Source organism: Bidens hawaiensis, unplaced genomic scaffold (assembly GCF_021521415.1).
Source record: "Bidens hawaiensis isolate Kalapana, Puna unplaced genomic scaffold, B.hawaiensis_p1.1 tig00006594_1, whole genome shotgun sequence".
In the NCBI taxonomy this organism is placed as follows: Eukaryota; Viridiplantae; Streptophyta; class Magnoliopsida; order Asterales; family Asteraceae; genus Bidens; species Bidens hawaiensis.
The window spans coordinates 308,715-336,485 of record NW_027491444.1 but is presented as its reverse complement, the minus strand read 5'-3'; the positions used below and the strand labels follow the sequence as shown (position 1 = coordinate 336,485).

At 33.6% G+C, this 27,771-nt stretch overlaps 1 protein-coding gene and 2 pseudogenes across 1 annotated transcript; 2 read left to right on the top strand and 1 right to left on the bottom strand.

The window, feature by feature from the left end:
* On the bottom strand, positions 1–3,499 carry LOC143632995 (putative trehalase; annotated as a pseudogene).
* An 8,388-nt stretch (positions 3,500–11,887) lies between these two features.
* Positions 11,888–18,082, top strand: LOC143633010 (glutamine-dependent NAD(+) synthetase-like; annotated as a pseudogene).
* Positions 18,083–20,074: 1,992 nt separating this feature from the next.
* On the top strand, positions 20,075–27,671 carry LOC143633008 (glutamine-dependent NAD(+) synthetase-like). Its single transcript, XM_077101392.1, has 12 exons — positions 20,075–20,410; positions 21,790–22,095; positions 23,562–23,785; positions 23,855–23,958; positions 24,469–24,603; positions 24,672–24,840; positions 24,915–25,050; positions 25,450–25,588; positions 25,676–25,852; positions 26,477–26,740; positions 27,183–27,311; positions 27,384–27,671. The coding sequence occupies exons 1-12, from the start codon at positions 20,217–20,219 to the stop codon at positions 27,567–27,569; spliced, it is 2,163 nt and encodes a 720-aa protein (XP_076957507.1). The 5' UTR covers positions 20,075–20,216; the 3' UTR covers positions 27,570–27,671.
* Positions 27,672–27,771: the final 100 nt, after the last annotated feature.

Below are 27,771 nucleotides of genomic sequence, written 5' to 3'. Positions count from 1 at the left end.
AAATGGTAACACATCTATGCATTCTTCTAAATGATTCCAACTAGAAGTTACAATGGATAAAATAAATATAAATGACCAGTGCTTTTCACTGGGCTCAGTAAATTACAACCTTCGGATAAATTTAAGGAATGATCCCAGGCCACCAGCAGGCCTAGGCCCAGGATCAAGCCCAATAGCTTCAAATAATCACTGGCAATATGGACTGAGATCTTCAGCCCATCCAAACTCCTTCAGGAAGGCCAGCACAACTCCATTAGACCACCCGAAACCAGTCTGTATTACATAACAACATTTAATAATAATAATAATAATAATAATAATAATAATAATGTGTCCCTAAGGTCTAAGGGTAGAGATGCACAAAAAACCCGGTTCTTGACACAACCTGGCATACCCGAACCAGATCCAGAACAACATGAACCCCATGCCAGGAACCGAACCCCGGTTCCACCTCTACCCAGTCAAAATCCTAACAGGCCAAAAACTGATAAAAAAAACAGCCAAAGTGGTCACACCCATCAAAAATCTAAAATTTTCAGAAACCAGACCCGACCTTACCCGGTTCTTGACATTGTTGACCAAAGCGGTCCCAGTTTTAAAAACACCCTGTACCTAAGGCGACATCTTGGTGGTTAAATGGTGTGTCTTACAGCCCAAAAGTTGGAGGTTCATTTCTTGCAGAGTGCACGGTGTAGGTTGTGGTGTATTTATCATATAAAATCTTGGAATTGTTTAATAATAATAATAATAAGCCTAGGCCTGGGCACATAGCCCATACTGAAAACAGCCCTAAAGTAGCAAAGCCCATTAACTTATGACAAATAATAAGACATTGCGAAAGTATACTTACTTGTGGCACATATTCACCCCCTCCACCAAACTCTCCACACTTGCTTACATCATATTTCTCATGCATTGCTTTTGATTTCTTATATGCAACATAATTAGTTCTAATCCACCTTATAGCAATATCTTTAGCTAATGATCTTGCTTCCTTTGATCCTTACTTAACAAGACCTATCATGTGTTGTATAGGGGCCCACCCATTTGGAAAATCCCTATTTTCGACATAATAACGTTGTTATTAAACGTTAAAACCTACAAATTATAAGTTTTGATCACGTAGATTACCATTGCTCGCTCGAATTTCTCAAAGAAGTTGCTATGCCCGCCGCATGTACCAGTCCCGAGCTTTCAAGGCTTTGTGCAACTTTGTTTACTAAAGTTTTATCTACACGTATCATATCAAGTTACCTTAATTCTTTTAGCAAAAGAGAAAGGGAAATAACCCGAGCCCATCCTGACTAGGCTCAAGCTCAGCTCGTTTATTACTTATTAATTAATTTATACACAACTATATTTATACTTTATATATTTCTTTAATTATAAATTTTATTTATCACATAGTATATTTTATAAAAAATTCAATGCATGATAACAATTATTCTATATATATATTTAATACGTTAAATAAAAAGTTATATAAATTAATAGGCTCATTTAAGCTAGCAAGTCAACTTGAAGAGTGAATCTTAGGCTCGTATTATTAAACAAACTTATTTTTATGCTTGACTCATTTACACCCTAGCCCTATAAAAAGAGATCATAACGAACCTGTGTTGAACGATTGAAGCCACAAAGGGATGAAGTTCAAGGCGAATATATCTTGATTCTGGTGCGAAGCATCCCATTTGTAAACATCCTGAAAAAAATTCCCAGCCCATTATACATTAAAACGTATGGCTCGAACACACGGGCTCATGGTCTGAACCATCAATGCATAGTTACCTTGTGGTTAGAGCTAGCCTTGAGCCAGTAATCGAACCATTGTCCCTTGTTTTCGTCCCAAAAAACAACGTCCATGGCTTTCTTTCTTAATTCCGAAGCTTTAGCAAACTCTAAAGCATGATTATTGTCTCCAACAACATTTGCCAAAAAAGATATGTCAAGTTCCATCTGTCAAAACATTAAAAAAAATTTAACATTTTATAAAACATGATACGCGCACATACTATCTGGTACACACCTTTAATATGTATGCATTCAAATCGACAGGTAGAATCGTCGTTGTAGACAACGTCGTGAGATCAGAAGTATTCCTAAAACACAAATCATCAATTCTTACAAAAAAATATAAGTAAATGTTTATAAAATAAGTTAACTTTACTTCATCCATCTAGTACTAAAATCCCAACCGGTCTCTGCAGTCGAAGCTAGCTCGCGAGACAAATGCTCTCTATCACAATCATTCTTAAGTTTACTAGCAGTCTCGGTATCCTATGAAACAAAAAAAAATGTATATGTTTAAAAAATATTTATCAAAAGCGCGATAGTTAAACTAGTTATGGTGTGACATCTTACGATTGTGAATGATTCGGGCCTAGGTTGATTCCACATAGCATAGTAGCGGCTTAAATTGTGTATTGCACCATGACAATCCTCAATTGTCACATTATGTATTCCTATATATAACACATAAGTCTAAGTAACGAAACGAAATAATATATATTATAGCGATTAAAAGTTACCCGAATTCCAAAATTTGTGTTCTTTGATCAGGGCCGGGAGTGCCTTCTTGACCAAGTCAACGTCGTTAGTTCGTTTATATACTTCAATCACCATAGAACTCAACAACGGAGGTTGACTGAAAATAATTCCACATGTGTTTATTTTTCCGTACTTATTTTAAAGAACATATAGAAAATAAAATGTATTTACCTTCTATTCGTGTGGTATGCCCGGGCCCCATTTAAAACGTACCCGTACGTGTCAATCAAGTCGATCAAATTCAAAACTATCCCTTTTGCTGTCTCGTACATTTTACTCGTCAATAGTCCTCTGCATAACGTAAAATAATATAATATAATACAACATAGCATAATTTAATATTATATGATATAATAATGTACAACCCAATAAGAATCCCAATAATAAACCTCTTGAAACCTTGACCCGGGTATAATCACCGGGTATTTCAAAGGCAACAAAGTATGCAACTCCGGGTTTTCCAAAACCCGACCCGACACTTTGCGGCTCAAATTCTTCCAAAGAGAATGAACTTCCAATGCCCAACTTCTCACACCCGGGTGGACCACATTCGGCAAAAACCCCTCCGGGTCAACCACAAAGTCAACGGGTTCGACATACCCCAAGTCAACATTCGCACCATTCAAAAACTTGTTCAAAAACCCGTTCAAATCTGAAACCGAAACCGACCCATTTTTCGTCCTCGGGAGACCATTAAACGCGCTTTCGACGTTTGGAAGATCATACTTCAACGACAAGTCAACGTAAAATTTCGGGTCGAATTTGAACTTACCAAATGTTTGAAGAGCTGTTTGTTGAAGAGTTTGAAGAAATATGACAAGTGGTGTTGTGGGGACCACTGGACCATGATCACAGGCTGACGTAAGCACCATGGCGGCTGTTAATGTTAACAACATGAAGATGGTTTTTAAGGATTGGAAAGAAGCCATTTAAGGATAACAAAGAACATAGGAAGAACATGTTTTATTGTTGTTGTGTATATAATATATATATATATATATATATGAATATAAGATAAATATATTACCTGACAAAACAAGGGCCGGCTACTAATAATATTTGAATTGAACGATGAGACTGAATCCTTAAACTTGGTTGTTAGTGAAACTCAAATCAATATGATTATGTTTGAAACCTCTCTTAGGCTTATTTATGTTTGGTATAAAGTACTACACGTCATCCAAACAATATTTATGTTATTTTCTTCTCCTAATGATATTCTATTTTGAATGGTTATTTGTGGATCATTAATGTGTACTGACCCACCTAATTATTTTTAGTGTGTTTGGAATTACTTATTTTAGCCTATTTGACTTATAACTTATTAAAAAGTTAAGAGGCAATTTCATATAATACTAACCAAATTTCAAAAGTGTTTCAATTAAGTCACTTATTTTATAAAACGTTCTAATTAAGTTATTCAATTTTTATATTTTATTAAATTAAATGTTTTAACATGTTTTTTTAGTTTTTTTTTTTGTTTCACATAGAAAATATTTTTATCTTTTTTTTATGTTAATGTTGAGTGACGACGTGGATTTTATTTTTTATTTTTGAATTTTAATATAATTAACGTTTTTTTATTTTTTTTAAGTATAACTACATATATTACAAATTCTGAACCCCACATCTTATCCTTTATTTCTTTCTTGAAGCACAAAAAAATCGATGAGACTTGATTTGTAGATTTAGTGACCCGATTTGAGAAAAATATGCATAAGTGACCTAATTGAAACAATTTTGAAAGTTCATTACTATTCTATGAGATATTTATCTCCCAAAAGTTAATAAAGATGTTTGGGATTACTTATTATTTGAAAGAGTAAATTGATAACTTACAAACTTACAACTTTTTGCTATAAGTCGTAAGTAGGTAAAAATAATTAATCTCAAACACCCTCAAATAATAAGTTTTGCTAATTTGGTAATGATATAATTGCACCATAAGTCGTATTTTTCAAATTTTTTAAAACGTCTTTGAAATATCAAAAAATACTTGATATGTTATTTGCAATAAATATTTTTAGAAACATTTATTTAACATGTGTAATACATAGGTTTCTAAACTAGTGTGGATATATATCTTATAAATATTACTCGACTGTAATCTAGATTATAAGACATAAATTGCTAAGTAATATCTTAAGATTAATAATATAGGATAAGGTTAATGTATACCTTGTAATGTAACAATAACACTTTTAACGTTAACGAAAGGTGCATAAGCCGTTTTCTTTTCTTTTTTTTAATTGGGCTGGTTTCGGTTTCAACTTCCCAATAGGTTTCGATTTGAGTCAACAATAGTAAAAACCAGCTTTTGTCCAAACCGGTTTCTGAGTGGAAAATGCTCAGTTTTGTTTCAACCCGGTTTCATTTTTCACTGGTTTGTTTTCATTTTAACCAATTTAAACGTGTGGGCTCCTGACCCTTCTACAAACGGTTCGGTTTCAGTTTGGTTTCTAACAAATTTTTGCCAAAATTGTTTCTGTACTCCGGGTTAAAAACTAGTTCCCGTGAAAACCATTTATGATAGTCAAAATTAAAGATAAGGATAACCTTATATTGTCAACAACGTAACGTTAGCATTAAAATCTGGTTGATTGTAAAGTAGTCAATAAACACCACTGCCCACCTACTTACGAGATATGAAAGCACAAATAAATGTAGGATATGTAAAAGTGAACTTTTATTTTGTAATTTCGAGTTTTCGTAGGATTTATTCATTATTTGGTTTGAAACCAATTACACTAAATAACAAACTTCGAACAAGGACCTAAACGGATCATCGAATCGGTTTTTTTTTTTTTTATTCAGTTGACAACTGATGAAAACCCGAACCAATGAAAACCTCTAGTTACCCGCTAAGAGGCATAAGACCGAAATTGTTAATAGTTAGTACTAGATTATTATACTATAAATATAGAAGGTATTTGTTCTTATGTCATCAACGAATATTTACAAGATAGTGGTAGAATTATATAAGAATTTGAATACTTTCTTTTGGATTATTTAAATGTAAATTTATTTTTATTCTTATTCTTCGAATAATCAACCAAAGCATTACCCTTTGTATTTAAAATTTTCTCATTTATATTTTACCTATTGATATTTCATCGTGTTAAAGATACCCCCAACGACTTGACAGTCTACACTACACCACTTCATTCACCGAAAGATCTTTTCAGGAAAAAGTAACAAAGTTTCTGTATTTCCAAACACACACCTTATATGTTTGAAAGGTGAAACTCTTTAGTCGTATTTATGTTTAGTATGTGTTGTACACGTCAAGGCGTTTCCTACCTTTAGCCAAGTCATCTAGAACAACTATTTATAAATATCAATTAACCACATACTTCATATATTTTTTTAAATCATTTCATTTTATAGAACAAAACCTCACACATGCATCTAAACTACTTTCAGTTCTTATTCCACATTTAAAACAAGATTCAAACCCTCAGCATTTAGGATATTGAACACCATTTAACATACAAAGACACCATTGGGATAAATGTCTTTGATTAATATTTTGTATAGCTATAGGTCTTTAGTCTTCTCAAATGTAAACCCCGTCTAGGTGGAGCGGATTGATTGCCCGCTTGAGAGGGATGGGAGAACCCATTACGATTAATCATGTCCATAAGAGAGGAATGACACCATGTGATAGAAGTTAAGAGAGTTATATTTACAAAACTAACATAGAGGGGAGAAGCTAGAACAATCGACGTAATGGACATTGAAGATGGTCTTAGTTAACTTTACTTAAATATACTTTTTAACGATAGATTATGATAATTTATTTAAATTACTTCATTAGAAAGTAATTTTGAAAAGTAGAAAATTAAGATATGATTTATTTATTTATTTTTTTTGCCGGCAATAGCAATTAGAATATTTCATGTCAAATTAACAATGGTTATCTATTCAAATCTTGTCTATAATCTAAAGTTTTTTAATTTACACGTGACATTTGAGGGCATTGAATGAAACCCTAAAATCATTTTTCTTCATATCTTGTATTATTTGGTTTAGTCATTTAGTTATGAGATTCGATCAAACACTAAAAAGTAAAGACATCAGCATTATTACTAAATTAATAAGAGAGAAAATGTTAGCCACAATCGTGATTCATGACAACGTAGTGGTAGAATTATATATTGTTACAATTCCTTACCTTTTTATTAGAAAATAAATATACTCGTACTCTTATTCTCCACTCATATTATTAGTGTTTACTAAAAACATGTTTTCTTCTTTTACTTCTCTTTTTTTAAGGCTATCCTTTTTTCTTTTTTTTTTAATGTAAATCAGGGTCGTCTCTCTCTCTGAGAATCATTAAATTTTTTTTGGAAAACAAAAAAAAATTTAGGCATTTAATAAAAAAAATTATTTGACTTAAGCAATTATATGTTTAAATGAGCTTATTTTTTATGATTTAAGTTGCGCAAACAATTTTTTTAGTACAAATGAGCTTGAATAAGTTGAGTGATTAGATTTAAACATAAAAAAATACATTTTTTTTAAATAAATATATATTTAAAAAAAAAAAAATTCGGTCCTACCGAGGTGATCGGGTCAGGGGGCTTCGACCACCCACCCCTCCTTCAAAGCTGGCCTTGCTATCGCTTTATTATTTGTTATTAGAGAAAAGTCATGAAAACATTTTTTAGTGTCATGTGAGAACAATTTCATACCTACAATTATGATCAACGACACACCACTTTAAAGTTACATGTGCATCTATGAAAAAATAATGCATCTATTCTTAAGTTGTATAATTACTTTTACTCGTGTTGAAAGTATATATAATACACTCACAAAACTGACTACATACGTAGTACCATAACTCCAACAAGACGTGACCAAGTCTACAAAGACATCATCTACTTTTAAGACGTGTATAATTTATGTACGTCTTTTATCTCCCTAATATATTGTGTACAATGGATGCATTATTGGTTATTTAGATGTGTTATTGTTTGAAACCCCTTTGGCTTTCACATGCAGATAAAACATTCATGGGGACTTTTTTGAAATCCTAATATGATGATTATATTAGAGAAAACGACCATAATGTCCATTTTTACAAATCCAAGGACTAAAATGTCCGTTAAAATCTTAACTTCTACATTTTGTCCATTTAAAAACCTTTTGGGTCGCCTTTTTTTTAACCTATTTATTCTTCTAACAAATTTTTTGTTCCAATTTTAAACAAGGAGGCTATCAGTTTTGTTTTGAAATTCGTTCGGCTACCAGATTTTGCCAACGACTACAGTATTTTATTGGCAGCTACTGTATTTTTTTGAACTATGATCGATTACCAGATTTTATCGATAGCTACCAGATCTTTTCAAGAAAATCTTGTAGTCAATCAAATATCAAGAAAATCTGGTAGTTGACCGGATTTTAAAAAAATGGTAGTCATCAATAAAATCTGGTAGCCTCATGGTTTAAAGATTGGATCAAAGTTTGTCAGAAGAATAACACTTGGGGGTTTGTGATTGACTTAAAAATGGGCGGTCCGAAAGGTTTTTTAGATGGAAAAAATATGAAAGTTAAGATTTTAATAAACATTTTGATAATTGAATTGGTAAAACGTGACACTATGGTCATTTTCTCATTATATTATGTTTTGACCTTTTACACACATGTCTCTAATAAACAGTTATAATTATGTAATAATTGTACCTTGCTAGTTGCTACTGCAATTATTTGGATATGTGACATTGATAATTTCATAATTTGTAATACCATTCCCGAGTTCTACCCTTTGTGGTTCCACATGTATGTCATAGACCCATAGTGACATCAATGGGGTGACACCATCGTGAAGGTGAGATCAAAGCAATGCAACGTAGTTACATGCAAATCAAAATGAAGATTACAATAATGTTTAAGGATTTAGGTAAGTTGCTGTCACAAACATCGAATCATATCTTATTAAATCCAAATTACAATTGTTTAACCCAAGAACAATACAAGAGTTCGAATACACACAAGCTGAATCAAACAAACAACAAATTCAGACTTAAAACAACGATCTGGTCAAACATATATACGAATACCATCAGAACCACAACAGAATTAGACAAGAAATATCAACATGAATAAACCCTAAATAAGATAAAGATAAAAAACTAAGGGCGATTATAAGAGATAAAACCCGATAGTTAATGATTGATGATAGCTGTGATATAAGAGATAAACCCGATAGTTAATGATTGATGATAGCTGTGATTTACAATATTCTTGAAGACTTTGACATAACACGGGCTGATCGAAATCTACTAGTGATTGATACGCTGGCAATTGAGACACTGATGAATAAGATGATAAACCATACTGAATGAAAACTTGTTTCTCAAGATCTCAAAGACGTCGATTGATCTCTTCTCTTTAATACATCCATGAAGAACTTGAGCCCAGTCCACGAGAGCAGCACCAACATCCAACCCATCACCGACTTATGTTTAGCCCAAACTGATCTCGGCCCAATACAACATACAAAACAAACACAATTGTGTTAGAATTAATGGTATTAACAACTAAACAATAAAAATAGAACTACAAACCTCAGCAATATTTTTTTCCAATATTATTTGCTATTGAACTGAAATATGTCCATATATTTCAACAGTTACAAATCTCTCACAATTTTATATGTTCATAAGACTCGCCTGATTCTAAGGCAACAACTTCTCGAATATCCGCTTTGTGTTACAAACTATATAACTTATGTTAGGGATTTTGCCAGAGAGGGTTCATCATATCACTTTTACTTTATCGAGTTTATTATAGATTATGTAATCGAACCTAAAGTTCTAGTAACTCCTAGAGTATGTATTCACTAAACCTTGGATACATCAGGAACTTGTTCTTGCAGTGACGAGTTGTGCATGTTTGTGATTAATTTGTTGTTCGAATATTTGGTTTGGGAAATCCAGATATGGAGACTTATTTGGCTACTATCTGCTTTACTTGATTACTTTGATATAACTCGTAACTGCTATAAGATTGAAATGGACCAAACCCTTATAAAATCCATGTTGATTGTTAAATCTACGGGTTGCTCTCCTAACTGGTGGCATGATCCGACCCAGTAAAGCGAAATGGACCGTGACACATGGACTTATGATTCGGTAAAAAGTTACTTAATGAAGTTGAAACAAATTTGACATGATTTAATATTCTTATGTCACGGACACAAACATGAAATTCAGATATTAATGAGACATAGTTGCATCACCAACCTCAATTACAATAATATTATAGTGGTTGCTTGCTTTTGTTGAGCTGAATATAAGGAACAATGTGCATCCTTTATGAAACAACATTGTGAAAGAACAAGCAAAACATTAATGTTTCACCATTCAAAAGGAAATTATAATCATGCTAACTTCAATCAACATAGATACTAACAAGAAGAATTGAAGCGGATACGAAAATCATGAAAACCCCTGATTCTTATGCACAGAAGCAAACAACAAGAAAGCATTTTGAGGAGAAGAGAGCGAGGTTGTATATCATACAAAGATGCTAATTTGCTGGAGAGAACAAGGGGATTAATTAGTATATAAAATATTAGTTTTAGGGAATAATCATGTTAAAACTATTTGTTAATTACTCTATACTAGCCTAATAACAAAAAATTTTATCTATCATAATTCTTCGTAACATTGTTAATGTCTTAATGTTAGTTATTATTACCATTCACTTGGCCTAAGGGTATTAGTGGTGTCTCGGTTTGTGTTCGGGTTCATTTGAGTAGCTCGGCTACACCAACGCCATCACCATGGCTTGGAAATTTGGGTTAGCAAAGCAGAAGATTTTAAGTTTAAGGTGACACTCACTCATTGATCATTTTCTCCATAGTTTTCCATAAACGTGTGATAACCTTAAATACGGAAAGCTTTGTATAAAACTATGTGGCTTTGAAAAATGATACATGCCCCTAAGGCTATACGTCATGGGGCGATAAGTGGGGGTTTTTTGGGCAATTTTCGGCGCCAACACCCTCCACGGGTGTGATTTTTTTGGCGATAGTGGGGAGGGGGGGGGGGGCATACCTTTGTCGTCGGTGTATGATTGAAAATAATAATAAAAGATTAAAAAGAGGGCGACAATGGACTTGATCATCACTACACACATAAAATAAAATAAAAATCGTTAATATGCTAACGCAACGTCAGATCTCTTTGTAGCCCTATACTTAACTCCTATAGATTCTGACAAATCACTAGATTCGTTATTGAAGGTAGCGAACTCCTCTCTGAGCTCTCTCTCTCTCTCTATATATATATATCATCTTTCTTTTTCTCTTTTCAATATTTTATTAAATGTATATTTTGATATTCCTTCCTAATTTGTAATATTTTTAACAAATTCAAATACATACTTTTGTTTAAATACTTCTAATTAGGGATGGCAATTTAGACATCATACACGAACATGACATAAACCTACACGACTTTAACATGTATTGGGTATGACCTTAACAACTTTCGTGTACTAAACATATAGACATGAATTAACATGTTAATTTTCATGTCTAAACATGTAAAATATCTGTTTACCTATTAAGTGCTTGACTATATTTTTTATAAACAAAAATACATAACAATATAATATATTATAGACCCTAAATAGTTAACCATAACTTTTTATACCAAACAATTGAACACAACGCACATCATTCCAATCCAATATCAAACCCTTCTCCGATTCTCCCTCTCTGGATCTCCGGTAGTCGCAACCTTTCGATTCTCTGGTCTACCTCTCCACATCCCCAACACTCCGACCTCCTCGGAGTTGCAGCGGCGCCCCCAGCCACCGAATAGCCGAACCGTTCTCCGATTCTTCAGTAAATTCATGTCTTATTGTCTATACATGGTACACACTTTTCCGATTCTTCAGTGAACCGGTTTGTAACCGATTGAAACCGTAGGTTTGGAACCACTTTGTAATTTTCTCCACCAAAACCTGTTCGAAACCGACCAAAACCCAAACCAAAACCAATCGTAACCTATTCAAAAAACTGGTTTCAACCCGAACCCAAAACCGGTCATAAGCCTGTTTTGACTTTTGTTAACCAAACCGAACCATTTTTTAAATTTACACGTATAACTTCTCAGTTTGTGGTATTGAAGCCACGTTTTACCCACCTTCCATGTCTTCCAATGATTATCCTTCGTTAAGTTTGTGCATGCTTTCTTGTCGACTCAGACTTGTGCATGTTGATTTTAATTTTTTATTCAAACCCCATATATATATATATATATATATATATATATGTATGCATCTAAACCATCTTTGATCATTTGTTCAATTAGATAATTAAAAACCCAACTCGAATATGAGGCTGCTAAAGGTTGCCACATGCAACTTAAACCAATGGGCAATGGAATTCGACTGCAATTTGAAAAACATTAAAGAATCAATAGTTAAGGCTAAACAAGCCGGCGCGGTTATTCGGCTCGGCCCGGAGCTTGAGATCACTGGCTACGGGTGTGAAGATCATTTTCTGGAACTTGATACTGTTAATCAGGCGTAAGATTGTTTATTGTCCACTTAATTAATATACGCCATGCATGTTTTAATCTAAAAGACGGTAAAAAATAAGCAAGCTACCTGGTTATTTAAACATCTTTAGAGTTAAAAGTTAGCTTTAATTATAATAATTAAATGAAAAAAAAAGAGTTAAATATATGTTTTAATAATAAAATTAAAGAAAAAATATATGTTACAAGAAGAAAAGAGTTTTACTAAAATGATAACTATAATAAAGTTCAGGGGTAGAAACGTAAATTCTTTAAATAAAAAGAATTATTAAAGATTACAAATTCTTTAAATACAAAGTATTATTTATATTGTGTGAGGGGTTACTGTACAATAATTGCTTAATTTACGATAGGTACGCGAGACGCTCAAAGGTAAAAACAAAAACGAGGAAAAAAATTCTAAAACGCTCAGCCAAAAACCTAAAACGCTTAAAAACGGTTTTCGTGAAAAAAGTAAAAAATCGATCGATTCGATCCAAAACGGTTTTTTTTCGGTGAACCAATGATTAATTGGATATGCATCGATGATTCCGAGATGTTGGGATGTGATTTCATGGATCGATTTCTTGAATATAGGGTATTCACGTACCTATTGTACGTTAATGTATTATTGTATTCCATCTTTTTTCTATTTATATAATATATATAATACAATTACAAACTTTAGTGCCGCTAAGTGCTGATCGAGCCACTTGACAGCACCGTATTGGTCTTTGAATTTTGTTTTTATTTTGTTCTTGTTTTAGTACCGGTACCGTGACAAATATAACGGAAACCAAACAAATTCGTGTAGACACACTGCATTTTGTTTTTAATTTCGGTACCGTAACAAATGTGATGGAAATCATCCGAATTTGCGTAGACTCATCGCCTCAACTTTCGGGATCGGCAATGCTTGGATCTTCCCGACGCCCGAGTGTTTCCGACTGACGCCACTCAATTGATCCACCTCAAATTTTATATATATTTTATTTTATTTTTGGTTTTTAGTTCCGATATCATAACGCACTTAACCGAAACCAACTGAATTTGCGTCGACTTACCGCCTCAACGCTCAGGACTGACACCGTTTGGGTTTAACATTGTTTGGGTTTTACCAGTGCCGGGTATAACACTAGTTGGTTATAATTATAATTACCCATAATGCTAAAATATCCTGCAGATGGGAGTGCTTAAAGGAACTACTGCTTGGTGACTGGACAGATGACATATTATGTAGTTTTGGTATGCCTGTTCTCAAAGGATCCGAGCGGTATAACTGTCAAGTGTTGTGTCTTGACCGAAAGATAATAATGATACGCGCGAAAATATGGCTCGTGAATGACGGAAATTACACAGAACATAGGTGGTTTACAACATGGAAACAAAGTGACCAACTTGAAGAGTTTCATCTTCCAACTGACATTTCTGAAGCTTTGCAACAAAAAACCGTTCCTTTCGGCTATGGTTTCATGCAGTTTATTGACACGTAAGTTCACAAGAAAATGAACTTGTTCGTGAATAGTTTACGGACGCAAATGAACACATACAATGTTTTATATGATTTGGTCAAATGTTCAGTCCGGCTACCAAGTTTGTATTGGTATTTTTTTAAACATATGAAAATTATGGATTAGGTCCTTTAAAAAGTATATTTTCAGACGAAGTCCTTTACATGGCATGTTTGTTTGATTTTCGTCCTTTTGACTAACTGGTATCCAAAACCCCGTTAAGTCTTGGCATGCGAGGGCATTTAAGTCTTTTTACGCATACTATGTAAGTATTTATAATTAGAAAACAAATTAAATATATTATTAGATAAAGAAACTAAATAAAATATGTTAAGCAGAAACCCCGTTAAGTCTTGGCATGTTTGGATTTAACTGAGTTTTTGGATGACAGTTAGTGTGAAGGACAAAAAGCGAATGTATTTTGTCATATAAAGGACACCGCCCGCAAATAAACTTTTTAAAGATCCTGATCCATAAATCGCATATATTTAAAGGACAAAATTTGTAATTCTGTTTATTCATATTTACATAATACTCATATATTTTTGTTCTATAGTTAGTAATTTTGCTTAAATCTATATGATTAGAAAAGTCATTTAAAAGTATCGAAAACCTTTAATGAACAAATATTAATGAACATATACGGACATTATTGAACGTAAACAAACACATTATCCAACGTTCACGAACATAGTTGTTTCTTGTGAATTGTTATTCATTAGGGCGGTTGCAGCAGAAGTTTGCGAAGAACTATTTACTCCAATTCCACCTCACACCGAGCTTGCATTAAACGGTGTTGAAGTGCTTATGAATGCAAGTGGAAGTCACCACCATTTAAGAAAACTAGACCTTCGTATGCGTGCATTTATAGGCGCTACGCATACGCGTGGTGGAGTCTATATGTATAGTAATCATCAAGGATGTGATGGAGGCCGTCTTTATTACGGTTAGTAGTCTCGTTTATATGAATACCTTTCATTTAAACTTTATTTTTAACAATGTCTTTTGCAGATGGTTGTGCGTGTATTGTTGTTAATGGAGATGTGGTCGCGCAAGGTTCACAGTTCTCGTTAAAGGATGTTGAAGTGGTTGTCGCACACATAGATCTTGATGCAGTAAGTTTTATACTTTTATCATTTATGTCATATTTTTATCAATGTTGTAAAAGTAGGTTTACAAGGCCGAGTACTCGCTACAAGCCTACAAGGTATATCACTGATGGGAGTTTCTTTAACTCCGCCTAGTTACTAAAAATCAATCAAAGATGGTCAATCTCAGCCAGAATAACATTTATCTGGTGGATTTGAGCTGACTTTGACTTAAAAAATAAAACATAATTCATATTTCTATACTATTAGAGAACAAATATAATTGTTTTTAATTAATGATTAGCATTCTTAGAATAATTTATTATTTAAAAATGCATTTCTCTTATTTATATTGATATTCACATATTTTGTTATAAATATTAGTAAACTAATGATATTCTACATATATATAATATCCAAAAAATAATCTGTATATTTACCATGTCCGAGTACACCCAACTCCCCCAGTTTGCAACCTTGATTTTTATAAAAAAAATATTGCTAAATTTTTATATGTGGAAGGTTGCTAGTTTAAGGGGATCAATAAGCAATTTTCAAGAACAAGCAAGTTGTAAAAAACATGTTGCATCTGTAAATGTGGATTACAAGCTTTGTAAGCCTTTTAACCTCCAAATGCCACTTTCAAGTCCATTAAAGGTAAGTTTTCTACAGTAAATAATATTATTTGTTGTAATTTTTAACCGTGTTACATTAACATGACAGATTAATTATCATACTCCTGAGGAAGAAATAGCATTCGGGCCCGGCTGCTGGCTCTGGGATTACTTAAGAAGAAGTGGTGCTTCGGGTTTTTTACTTCCGCTTTCGGGTGGGGCCGATAGCTCTTCGGTAGCTGGTATTGTCGGATGCATGTGTCAACTTGTCGTAAAAGGTTTTTTTTTTTACATAAAAATATTTTTGTGGCACCGAAATTATGATGTCGTAATTCTTATTCAGAGATTAATAATGGAGATGAACAAGTTTAGTCGGATGCTATAAGAATCGGAAACTATACCGACGCGCAGTTCCCCATCGACAGCAAAGAATTTGCAAAACGCATTTTCTACACGGTTTTTATGGGAACTGAAAACAAGTAAGTTCTTGAAAAGTTTGATAAGTTATACAAAGTTAAGTTTTTTTTACTAATATAATAAAAGTTCGGATGCCACGCGTGCACGAGCAAAAACGCTTGCAGATGAGATTGGATCATGGCATCTTGATGTTTCTATAGACACGGTCGTTTCCGCCTTTTTATCTCTCTTTCAAACACTTACCGGAAAATGGCCCCGCTACAAGGTAAAAGTTAAAACGCAAAATGTTCAATTGTGAGATCTTATATTTGTTTAACAAGATTATTTTATACACACACACACACATACAGGATGAGTTTCATTACAGAACTCTAAAGTTATTTAAGAACCTTAAGGAACTCTTAATAACTAATTTTTTTATCATTTTATTGTATGTTAATATTATTTTAGTGTAGTTTTATCACTTTTTAGATCTATATTTACGATTACAATTATGAAAATTATTTTTTACACGTATCTATGTTTTTTTTACACATATGTAAATTTGTTATTACATGAATTTTAAACATGTGTAAACTTGTGATTTATGTATGTAATCAATTTTTTTTTAAACATGATAAAACTAGTCTCAAATAGTGCTAATATATAAAAAAAATTAAAAAATGTTTGGTTGTTATGAGTTGCGAGTTCTGAAAAGATACCAACCCCACAGGTTGACGGAGGATCAGACATTGAAAATTTAGAGCTGCAAAACATCCAAGCGCGAATACGGATGGTTTTGGCGTTTATGTTAGCATCGTTTTTGCCATGGGTTCATAACAAACCAGGTTTTTATTTAGTGCTCGGTAGCACGAATGTCGATGAAGAGTTGCGTGGTTACCTAACAAAGGTACGGTTAAGCCTTATTAAAGCTCCTTATAATTTTTCAATAAGTTAATAAGTTACAATAAGTTAAACTTTGTTTTGGTTTAATAGTATGACTGCAGCTCGGCGGATATTAATCCTATAGGAAGTATTAACAAACAAGATATTAGAATGTTTTTGAAATGGGCTGCTATACATCTCGGTTTCTCATCTTTAGCCGAGATTGAAGCCGCTCCCCCGACTGCTGAGCTGGAGCCCATCCGGGCAGATTACGTTCAACTGGATGAGGTGGACATGGGAATGACATATGATGAACTTTCAGTTTATGGAAGGTTGAGAAAGATCTTCCGATGTGGCCCCGTGTCTATGTTCAAGGTTCGTCTTAGTTATGCATGTAAACTAACTGAAGAACACGCGCATACCATGTTTGTGTTCGTTTTTTTTTAACTTTAACCGTACAAATTATCAAACATGAACAGTTTTTCGCTTAACTGTTCATGTTTGATAATTTGTACGGTTAAAGTTAAAAATAAATAAATTTCTTGTTTGGGTTTGTTTGTTAAGGAAATGAAAGTGTTCACTAATGAACGTTTGTTAACAATATAAAAGATTGGTTCATGAACGTGAACAAACGAATATGTCAACGCTGAGACCATTTAAAAGTAAATGTAACCAACAATATGTTGGGCTAAAAGTTATTTTTTATTTTTTTATTTTATTTATTATTTTTTTTAGAAGTAATTTTTTTTAAACATTTTTTTTAAGTTATTAAAACTAGACTAATTTGTAACGGGCTTAAAAATTAAATGAGTATACTAACGAGCGTAAACGAACGGGCCTAAACAAACGTAAACTAACATAGTTGAATGTAAACCAAAGAACATAAATGCACGTATGAGACATTTGTTCAAGTTTGATCGTTTATTAAATACATGAACATAAACGAACTTCCTGCCAAACAGTTCATGAACGCTTCACTTAACAAATATTTGTTATTTACAAAATCTTTGTTGTTTCTGTTTGCGATTCACGGGTGCAAATGTTGTTTACAGAATCTTTGTTTTGGATGGGGGTCAAAACTAAGTCCTGCAGAGGTGGCTGAAAAGGTGAAACACTTTTTTAAACATTATTCGATTAATCGACACGATATGACAGTAATAACGCCCTCGTATCACGCTGAGGTATTTTAAGTTTTTAACTTATTTTTCATTAACCATATGTTTCTTTATCGAGCACGTGTTATTGTGTTAACCAATGTTGCAGAGTTATTCACCAGAAGACAACAGGTTTGATTTGAGACAGTTTCTGTATAACTCAAGATGGCCGTATCAGTTTCGCAAAATAGATGAACTAGTGAACGAGCTTCATGTTGGTAAAGACATGTCCATGTCAGCAAACGGTGTGGGAGTTGTAGCAGCTGGTTCTGCTGATCCTAAAGCTGGTCTTTAGATTACTTTTCTGTTATCGACAGTTATATACTCGTCGTTGACAGACTGTACTTTTGTTTAGATAGTAAACTTCATATATTATTACGATTTACAAAACCGAAGATAAGAAGTAAACGCCACTACAGTCGCAAACTCGCAATAAATTTATGAGATAATTTAGTGACATGTACTAGTAACAAAATCTTTTATGATGATTCTTTGTAACATTCATGTGTGGATGTTATCACTGCTTTAATGAGGTGGTCATGGAGGTTTTCCCAAACGATTATTTTGTTTTTCATAATTTCATTTAATCTGTATTTTGGTTTTCTCTAATTTTTATTAATATTAAACTTTTTAAGAAATAAATACAAAGTTTACTTTAAATTCTTATATGCAAATTCTAATATAAACTTTTAAAAACCAGGTTCTATTTAAAACAAAATAAAATATAAGTTATGATTCTATGATATAGAATATAACAAAAAGAAAAAAAAATCTATTCATAAAATACTCAAATATTCTATTACTCTTGTGGACTTGTGGTCTTGAACCCACTATAGATTTGGTCCATTTGGAAGTGATTCTAAATATCCACAAAAATTAATAGAATATACAATTTCTGTTTAATTTTTGTAAAATATGTAATTTTATTAACCATTAACGAATAAAGCTTGAATATCCGGAGTAATCCAATGACAAAAGAAAATTCGTACATTCATGATCACAGACAATGTTCGGTACCCTAAGCCCATTGTCTCTTGTTCAGGGAAAAACCCGCTACCTAAAGCCCCACGGTGGTAGATGTGGGCAAAAAAAACCGGTTAGCCAAACCGACCAAAAAATCAAACCGAAACTCAACTGGTCTGAATCCGATTATGTATAAACTTGTTTGGAACCGACTGAAACCCCATGTTCAAAATCGGTTTGTAAATCTCTATATGGAAACCGAAAACCGGTCAAAAACCAATCGTAAAGCAGTCAAGAAACCAGTTTAAACCGGAACCAATCATAAACCGATTTTGACTTTTGTGACCAAACCAAACCGCTATCAACCCAAACCGCTTTAGGGCATGAAACTGGTTTGTATACTTCTACGTTGTGCTAACACCCGATTGGGATCGATTCAAACCCGAAACTTTTTAGCTTTATTGGCATTCTAAATACGTATAAAAAATAAATTCTAAAAACATAAAAACAAGAATAAACATCACCCCAAAACTTTGGTTAAGATTCCACATAATCTTTCCAAGCATCAATTTTGATTCAAACCCAAAACTTAAGGCTAGACTTTGAACACCCAATTGAACCTCTTCATACACACAATCATGATTATTATTTGTTCAATTAGTCAAACCCAACTTGAATACGAAGCATGCATAAAACCGAAAAAAAAAAACAACTCTAAAAAACCAAATAAACTAACCAAAAAAACTGAATCGAATTAGAAACCGACGGTTTGGGTCTAGTTTTTAGTAAAATATTACGGGTCAAATTTTTTGGACCGCAAACTATTAGCCCGATTAACAATACCAAAAAAAACGATTTGAACCCAAAAACCAAAATAAAAAAAAACAAACCAAACAGTTTTCAAAAATCAAAAAACCGAAACCTTGGTTTTCGTTTCAGTTTTAATCCAAACTAGAGGTGGGCAAATAAACCGGTTAACTAAACCGACACCGAACCGGTTTGATACTGATTATGTAGAAACTGGTTTGGAACCGATTGAAACTGTCGGCTTGGAACCGGTTTGTAATTTTCTTCATCAAAACCGGTTCCAAACCGGTTAACCGAATCGAAACCGGGCAAAAACCAGTCAAAACCCGAACCGAAACCGATCATAACATGGTAAGAAACCGGTTTTAACATGAAGCGAAACCGATCATAAACTGGTTTTGATTTTTGTTGAACAAATCGAACCGGTTTTAACCCAAACCGGTTTTGAGTTTTATACCAGTTTGCGCACCTCTAATCCAAACCACACCGAACCGCACCGTACCCACTTAAAAAATAAAAATATCTTTAAAATACATTCTAAAATAAAAACATAAAAACCAAAACAAACATCACTCCAAAACTTTGGTTAAGATTCCATATAATCTTTGAAAGCATCAATCTTTGAACACCCAATTGAACCTATATATATATATATACAATACACACACACACAATCTTAATTATTTGTTCAATTAGATAAAAACCCGTCTCGAATATGAGGCTGCTGAAGGTTGCCACATGCAATTTAAACCAATGGGCAATGGAATTCGACTGCAATTTGAAAAACATTAAAGAATCAATAGTTAAGGCTAAACAAGCCGGCGCGGTTATTCGGCTCGGCCCGGAGCTTGAGATCACCGGCTACGGGTGTGAAGATCATTTTCTGGAGCTTGATACTGTTAATCACGCGTAAGATTAGTTTAATTTTGTTCAATTGTATGTTAATTGGTTCAAGATTTAGTTAGGGTTTTGATTTGGGGATTAGGGTATATGAATTGTCGTAAGCTTAGTCCTCAGGTTTTAAAAATTGCAACTTTAGTCCAACTGTTTGCAGCTAGGGGTGCAAACGAGCGGAACCGAGCCCGAGCTCGGCTCGTTTAACTTATACGGAGCTCGAACTCGGCTCGTTTCATAGTTTTTCAAGCTCGAGCTCGGGCTCGGCTTGTATGATATTTTTTAATTAATTTTATTTATATTTATAATTATATTTGTGTATTTATTTTCATTACAACGTTATGTATAAAATAATATATGTTATTTAGTTTTTTTTTCATAAAATTATATATATCAACTAATAATTATTAAATATATATGTATATATTAATATATATATTTATAAAAAATATATAAATGACAGGCTTGTTTAGGCTCGCGAGCCGGCTCGAGCTCGATAAGTGAAGCTCGGGCTCGTTTATTAAACGAGCTTTATTTTAGGCTCGGGCTCAGGCTCGTTTATGCTCGACTCGATCTCGAGTAGCTCGCGAGCAGCTTGGCTCGTTTGCAGATGTTTGCACGGAATGTTTAAAACCAGTGTGTGATGTTTGGTGCGGTACGGCAAGAAAAAAATTGGGCCTTTTAAGTAAAAGGTTTTTTTTATTGGGTTTAAAAATTAAATTTTTAAATGGGCTTATTGGGTTATTGTTTGGGCTTTGCAATTTTTTTAATAAGCTTAAATGAATTGGGTAAATTGGGTTTAATTATTAATAATATATATTTTTATAAATTCATATTATATATATATAAATTTAAAAGTTTCGGGCCTACGTGGGTGATTGGCGAGGACGACCCTGGTTCGGTATATCTGTTACCTGGTATATCGATGGGTTAATATAGATTATGTATACTTTAACCTAAATGACGGTAATAATAAGCAAAGGTATACTTTTAAGGAAACATGTCTGAAGTTAAAAGTTAGTTTCAATTATAATAAGTTAGATAAAAAAAATAAAAAAAGAAAAAATAGTGGTTAATAAAAGAAACAAATGACTGTATTAAACTTAAAGGGCCGTATGACAACTCTATTAAAGTTCAGGGGTAGAAACGTAAATTGGTTAAAGAACAAAATTATTAAAAGTTCAGGGTCATATCCGTATGATAAGTCTATTAAAGTTCAGGGGTAGAAACGTAAATTGGTTAAAACTTTGACTAAAGAAATTTGGTCCAATCACTGAACGCCACGCGGCGAAACCAACCATTTAGTCATTTACAAATTAGAACTATATACTCTTGTTGAAATTTAGTTAGTTAGTTAGTTAGTTAGTTAGTTATAATATTAAAGTACACTGCAGGTGGGAGTGCTTGAAGGAGTTATTGCTTGGTGACTGGACAGATGACATATTATGTAGTTTTGGTATGCCTGTTCTCAAAGGATCCGAACGGTATAACTGTCAAGTTCTTTGTCTTAACCGAAAGATAATAATGATACGCGCGAAAATGTGGCTTGCAAATGATGGAAATTACCGAGAACTTAGGTGGTTTACAGCATGGAAACAAAGTGACCAACTTGAAGAGTTTCATCTTCCAACCGACATTTCTGAAGCTTTGCAACAGAAAACGGTACCGTTCGGTTACGGTTTCATGCAGTTTCTTGACACGTAAGTTCAAAAGACTTTACTTTTAAGCACTTATAAGTAGCGCTGTAAATGTACTTAACCGAGCAAGGCCTTGTTCATGTTCGTCCATTAAGCTTTTATCGGACAAGCGAATAGTTCACGAACAACTAACCAAACGAATTTTCTTGTTCATGTCCGTTAAGGAAATGAACTTGTTCACGAACACAATGTTTTATTTGATTTGGCTAACCGAAAATGGTCAACGTCAACGGTTTGGACATTCATGTTCACATGTTTTTTTAAATATAAGTTAATCACTTAATACTCGTATATATATTCGTTTTATAGTTAATAGTTTTACTTAAATTTGTATGATAAGATTAGAAAAGTCGTTCTAAAGTATTAAAAACCTTCAATGAACAAACGTAAACAAACAAACAAACATTAGTGAACATAAACAGACTTAAATGAACGTAAACGAACACAATATCTAACGTTCACAAACCTCCATTTACAATCTCTGAATAAATGAATTATGGCATCATAATCTTTATACCAGGAAAAATATTTTTGTGAGAAAAATAGAAAAAAAAAACAGGTTATTTCTTGAAAAGTTTTATAATTTATACAAGGTTAAGTTTTTTTTAGTAATATAATATGCAGTTAAATAATTTGTGAAACGCATTTTCTACACGGTTTTTATGGGAACTGAAAACATGTAATTTCTTGAAAAGTTTGATAATTTATACAAAGTTTAAGTTTTTTTACTAATATAATAAACAGTTAAAGAAAAGACATTTAAAAGTCTTAAAAACCTTTTATGAACAAACATAAATGAACACGCTATCGAATGTTCACGAACACAATTGAATGAACATGGCCTCTGATCTTGTTTGTTCATTTATTTAACCAACGAACATAAACGAACTTCCTGCCAAACCGTTCACAAACAGTTTGTTGAACGTTCGGTTCATTTAGTCCTACGTTTAAGTACTTTTTAGAGTAAACTGCGGTTTTCGTCCCTGTGGTTTGTCTAAATCTACGGTTTTAGTCCAATAGTTTCAAATTTGCGATTTTCGTCCCGGTGGTTTCATTTCACTTGCCATTAAACCCGACCCACTAACCCTGCTAATTTTGGTCGTTAAACACATCATCGTGCCCTTCACGTTATGGGCAGTTTTGTCCCTTTTTTTTCAAATACACCCCAACCCCTCACGTGTGGGGTCATGCAATTTTAGGACTGGGGATAATTCGGGGAGGAAAAGACAAAACTGCCCCTCACGTGAGGCGCACACTGATGGGTTTAACGACAAGACTTAACGGGGTTAGTGTAGTCGGGATTAATTGCAAGTGAAATGAAACCACATGGACGAAAATCGCAAATTTGAAACTATTGAACTAAAACCACAAATTTAGACAAATTATAGGGACGAACACCGCAGTTTACTCTACTTTTTAAGTATTCATGATAGTAATATATATGTTTCTTGTGAATTGTGCTTTGTTAGTGCGGTTGCAGCAGAAGTTTGCGAAGAACTATTTACTCCAATTCCACCACACACCGAGCTTGCATTAAACGGTGTTGAAGTGTTTATGAATGCAAGTGGAAGTCATCACCAATTAAGAAAACTTGACCTTCGTATGCGTGCATTTATAGGCGCTACGCATACGCGTGGTGGAGTGTATATGTACAGTAATCATCAAGGGTGTGATGGAGGCCGTCTTTATTACGGTTAGTAGTTTCGTTATTTGAATTATAATCATTTGAACTTTATTTTCATCATCTTTATATCTATTGTAGATGGTTGTGCGTGTATTGTTGTTAACGGAGATGTGGTCGCGCAAGGGACGCAGTTCTCGTTAAAGGATGTTGAAGTGGTTGTCGCACAAATAGATCTTGATGCAGTAAGTTTTATATCATTTATGTCACATTTTTTTAAGAAGAGTAAACTGCGGTTTTCTTCTCTATAATTTGTCTAAATATGCGGTTTTAGTCCAATAGTTTCAAATTTGCGATTTTCGTCCCTATGGCTTCATTTCACTTGCAATTAAACCCGACTACACTAACCCCGTTAAGTACTACGTTAAACCCATCAGCGTGCGCCTCACGTGAGGGGTAGTTTTGTCTTTTTTCTCCCCAAATTCGCATGCCCCCTCACGTGAGGGGTTGGGGTGTATTTGAAAAAAAAGGGACAAAACTGCCCATAACGTGAGGGGCACGATGATGGGTTTAACGCCCAAACTTAACGGGGTTAGTGGGGTCAGGTTTAACTGCAAGTGAAATGAGACCACCGGGACGAAAATCGCAAATTTGAAACTATTAGACAAAAACCGCAGATTTAGACAAACCACAGGGAGAAAACCGCAGTTTACTCTTTTAAAAAAATGTTAAATTTTTTATATGATTTATTGAAGGTTGCTAGTTTAAGAGGATCAATAAGCAGTTTTCAAGAACAAGCAAGTTGTAAGAAGCATGTTACATCTATAAATGTTCCTTACAAGCTTTGTAAGCCTTTTAACCTCCAAATGTCTCTTTCAAGCCCGTTAAAGGTAAGTTTTGTGCGGTAATTTAATGGAAGTTACTTTTACCTTTTAACCGTGTTACATTAATGTAACAGATTAATTATCATACTCCCGAGGAAGAAATAGCATTCGGGCCCGGTTGCTGGCTCTGGGATTACTTAAGAAGAAGCGGTGCTTCGGGTTTTTTGCTTCCGCTTTCGGGTGGGGCCGATAGCTCCTCAGTAGCCGGTATTGTCGGATGCATGTGTCAGCTGGTAGTTAAAGGTTAGATTTTTATTATTTTCACAAAAATATTTTTCCTGGTATAAAGATTATGATGTAATAATTCATTTATTCAGAGATTGAAAATGGAGACGAACAAGTTAAGTCGGATGCTATAAGAATTGGAAACTATACCGACGGGCAATTTCCTACCGACAGCAAAGAATTTGCAAAACGCATATTCTACACGGTTTTTATGGGATCTGAAAACAGGTGATTTCTAGAAAAGTTTTATAATATATACAAAGTTAAGTTTTTTTTTACTAATATATTATTTTAAAGAATTTGCAAAACGCATTTTCTACACAGTTTTTATGGGATCTGAAAACATGTAATTTCTTGAAAAGTTTGATAATTTATACAAAGTTTAAGTTTTTTTTATTAATATAATAAACAGTTAAAGAATTTGCAAAACACATTTTCTACACGGTTTTTATGGGATCTGAAAACATGTAATTTCTTGAGTAGTTTGACAGTTTATACAAAGTTAAGTATTTTTACTAATATAATATACAGCTAAAGAATTTGGAAAACGCATTTTCTACACGGTTTTTATTGGATCTGAAAACATTTTCTACAAAGTTAAGTATTTTTTACTAATGTGATATACAGTTCCGATGCCACGCGTGCACGAGCAAAAACACTTGCAGATGAGATTGGATCATGGCATCTTGATGTTTCTATTGACACGGTCGTTTCCTCCTTTTTGTCTCTCTTTCAAACACTTACCGGAAAACGACCACGCTACAAGGTAGAAGTTAAAACACGAAATGTTCAATCGTTATATCTTATTTTTCTTTCACGAGATTATATATATATATATATTAATTAATTACAGGTTGATGGAGGATCAAACATTGAAAATTTAGGGCTGCAAAACATTCAAGCGCGAATACGGATGGTTTTGGCGTTTATGTTAGCATCGTTATTGCCATGGGTTCATAACAAATCGGGTTTTTATTTAGTGCTCGGTAGCTCAAATGTCGATGAAGGATTGCGTGGTTACCTAACAAAGGTACGGTTAAGCCTCGGTTGTTTTTTTTTTTGGAAAATTGGATTTTAATAATCCCAACTTAATGCAGTTGGCTGATAATAATCCAAACTTTGAAAGTAGCTGTCACTGGTCCCAACTTTCACACTATTTATTTTCATTGGACCTCCATTAAAAAAAACTTAACGATGTTATGTTTTTTTCCAAATTTCAAACTGATATTTTAGGGCTTTTGATCGGAATGAGAATACGAGTCGATTGATGTAAAACTTAACTCGAAACGACGCTTCAAACAGCTTGATTTTTGTTAATTAAAAGTTTAAACACCGAAATTGAAGCTTCCTTTAGTCGTTTGGACCACCGTTTGGATGTAAGTTTTACATCAATCGACTCGTATTCTCATTCCGATCAAAAGCCCTAAAATATCAGTTTGAAATTTGGAAAAAAACATAACGTCGTTAAGTTTTTTTTAACGGAGGTCTAATGAAAATAAATAGTGTGAAAGTTGGGACCGGTGACAGCTATTTCCAAAGTTGGGATTATTATCAGCCAACTGCATTAAGTTGGGATTATTAAAATCCAATTTTCCTTTTTTTTTAATTATTTTTAGTAATTTTATTATTTTTAAATTTTGCTTTGCTATTTTAGTATGACTGCAGCTCGGCGGATATTAATCCTATCGGAAGTATTAGCAAACAGGATCTTAGAATGTTTTTGAAATGGGCGGCTACACATCTCGGTTTTTCGTCTTTAGCCGAGATTGAAGCGGCTCCCCCAACTGCTGAACTGGAGCCCATCCGGTCAAACTACAGTCAACTGGATGAGGTGGACATGGGGATGACATATGATGAACTCTCGGTATATGGAAGGTTGAGGAAGATCTTCCGATGTGGGCCCGTGTCTATGTTCAAGGTTTGTCTTAAATTTGTTTAGACCTGTAAACGAACTGAACAAACACATGATGTGTTCTTGTTCGTTCGTTAACTTTAACCGAACACACGATCGAAAACGAACGAGGTTTTTATTTGTGTTCATTCTTTAACATTATAAACGAACGGTGCATGAACATAAACGAACAAACATATCAACGCTAAAGCGATTTAAAAGTTGTAAACAACAATGTGTTGCGCCTAAAAAGTTAAGTGAGTATATTAACTATGGTAACTAAACGGGACTCAAAACAAGCATAAACTAGCATAAGTAAACATAGATTAAAGAGCATAAACGATTAGTTCATGTTCTTTTGTTTAACTAAATGAACAAAGTTTTTATTCGTTTAATAAACGAACGTAAACAAACTTCCTGCCAAACAGCTCATGAACAGTTCACTGAACAAATGTTCGTTCATATACAGAATCTTTGTTTTGGATGGGGATCAAAGCTAAGTCCTGCAGAGGTGGCTGAAAAAGTGAAGCGCTTTTTTAAATATTATTCGATTAACCGACACAAGATGACAGTAATAACGCCGTCTTATCATGCTGAGGTATTCCATTTCATATTTTTACAACCGAATGTTTATTTGTCGTGCACGTGCTAACTGATTTCGTGCTGACAGAGTTATTCACCAGAAGACAACAGGTTTGACTTGAGGCAGTTTCTGTATAACTCAAGATGGCCGTATCAGTTTCGGAAAATAGATGAACTCGTGAACGAGCTTAATGTTGGTAAAGACGTGCCCGCATCAGCAAATGGTGTGGGAGTTGTAGCAGCTGGTTCAGTTGATCCTAAAGCTGGTCTTTAACTTACTTTTCCGTTATCGACAGTTATATGCTCGTCGTTGATTTATGAATAAATGATGTTGAACTAATTTACAAAGATGAGATAATAAACTTTCATATGTTATTACATTTTGATACATATTATTATTACGATTTACAAATTTTACGAAACCGAAGATAAGAAGTAAAACGCCGCTGCTGTTACAACCGATGCTAACGTTATCT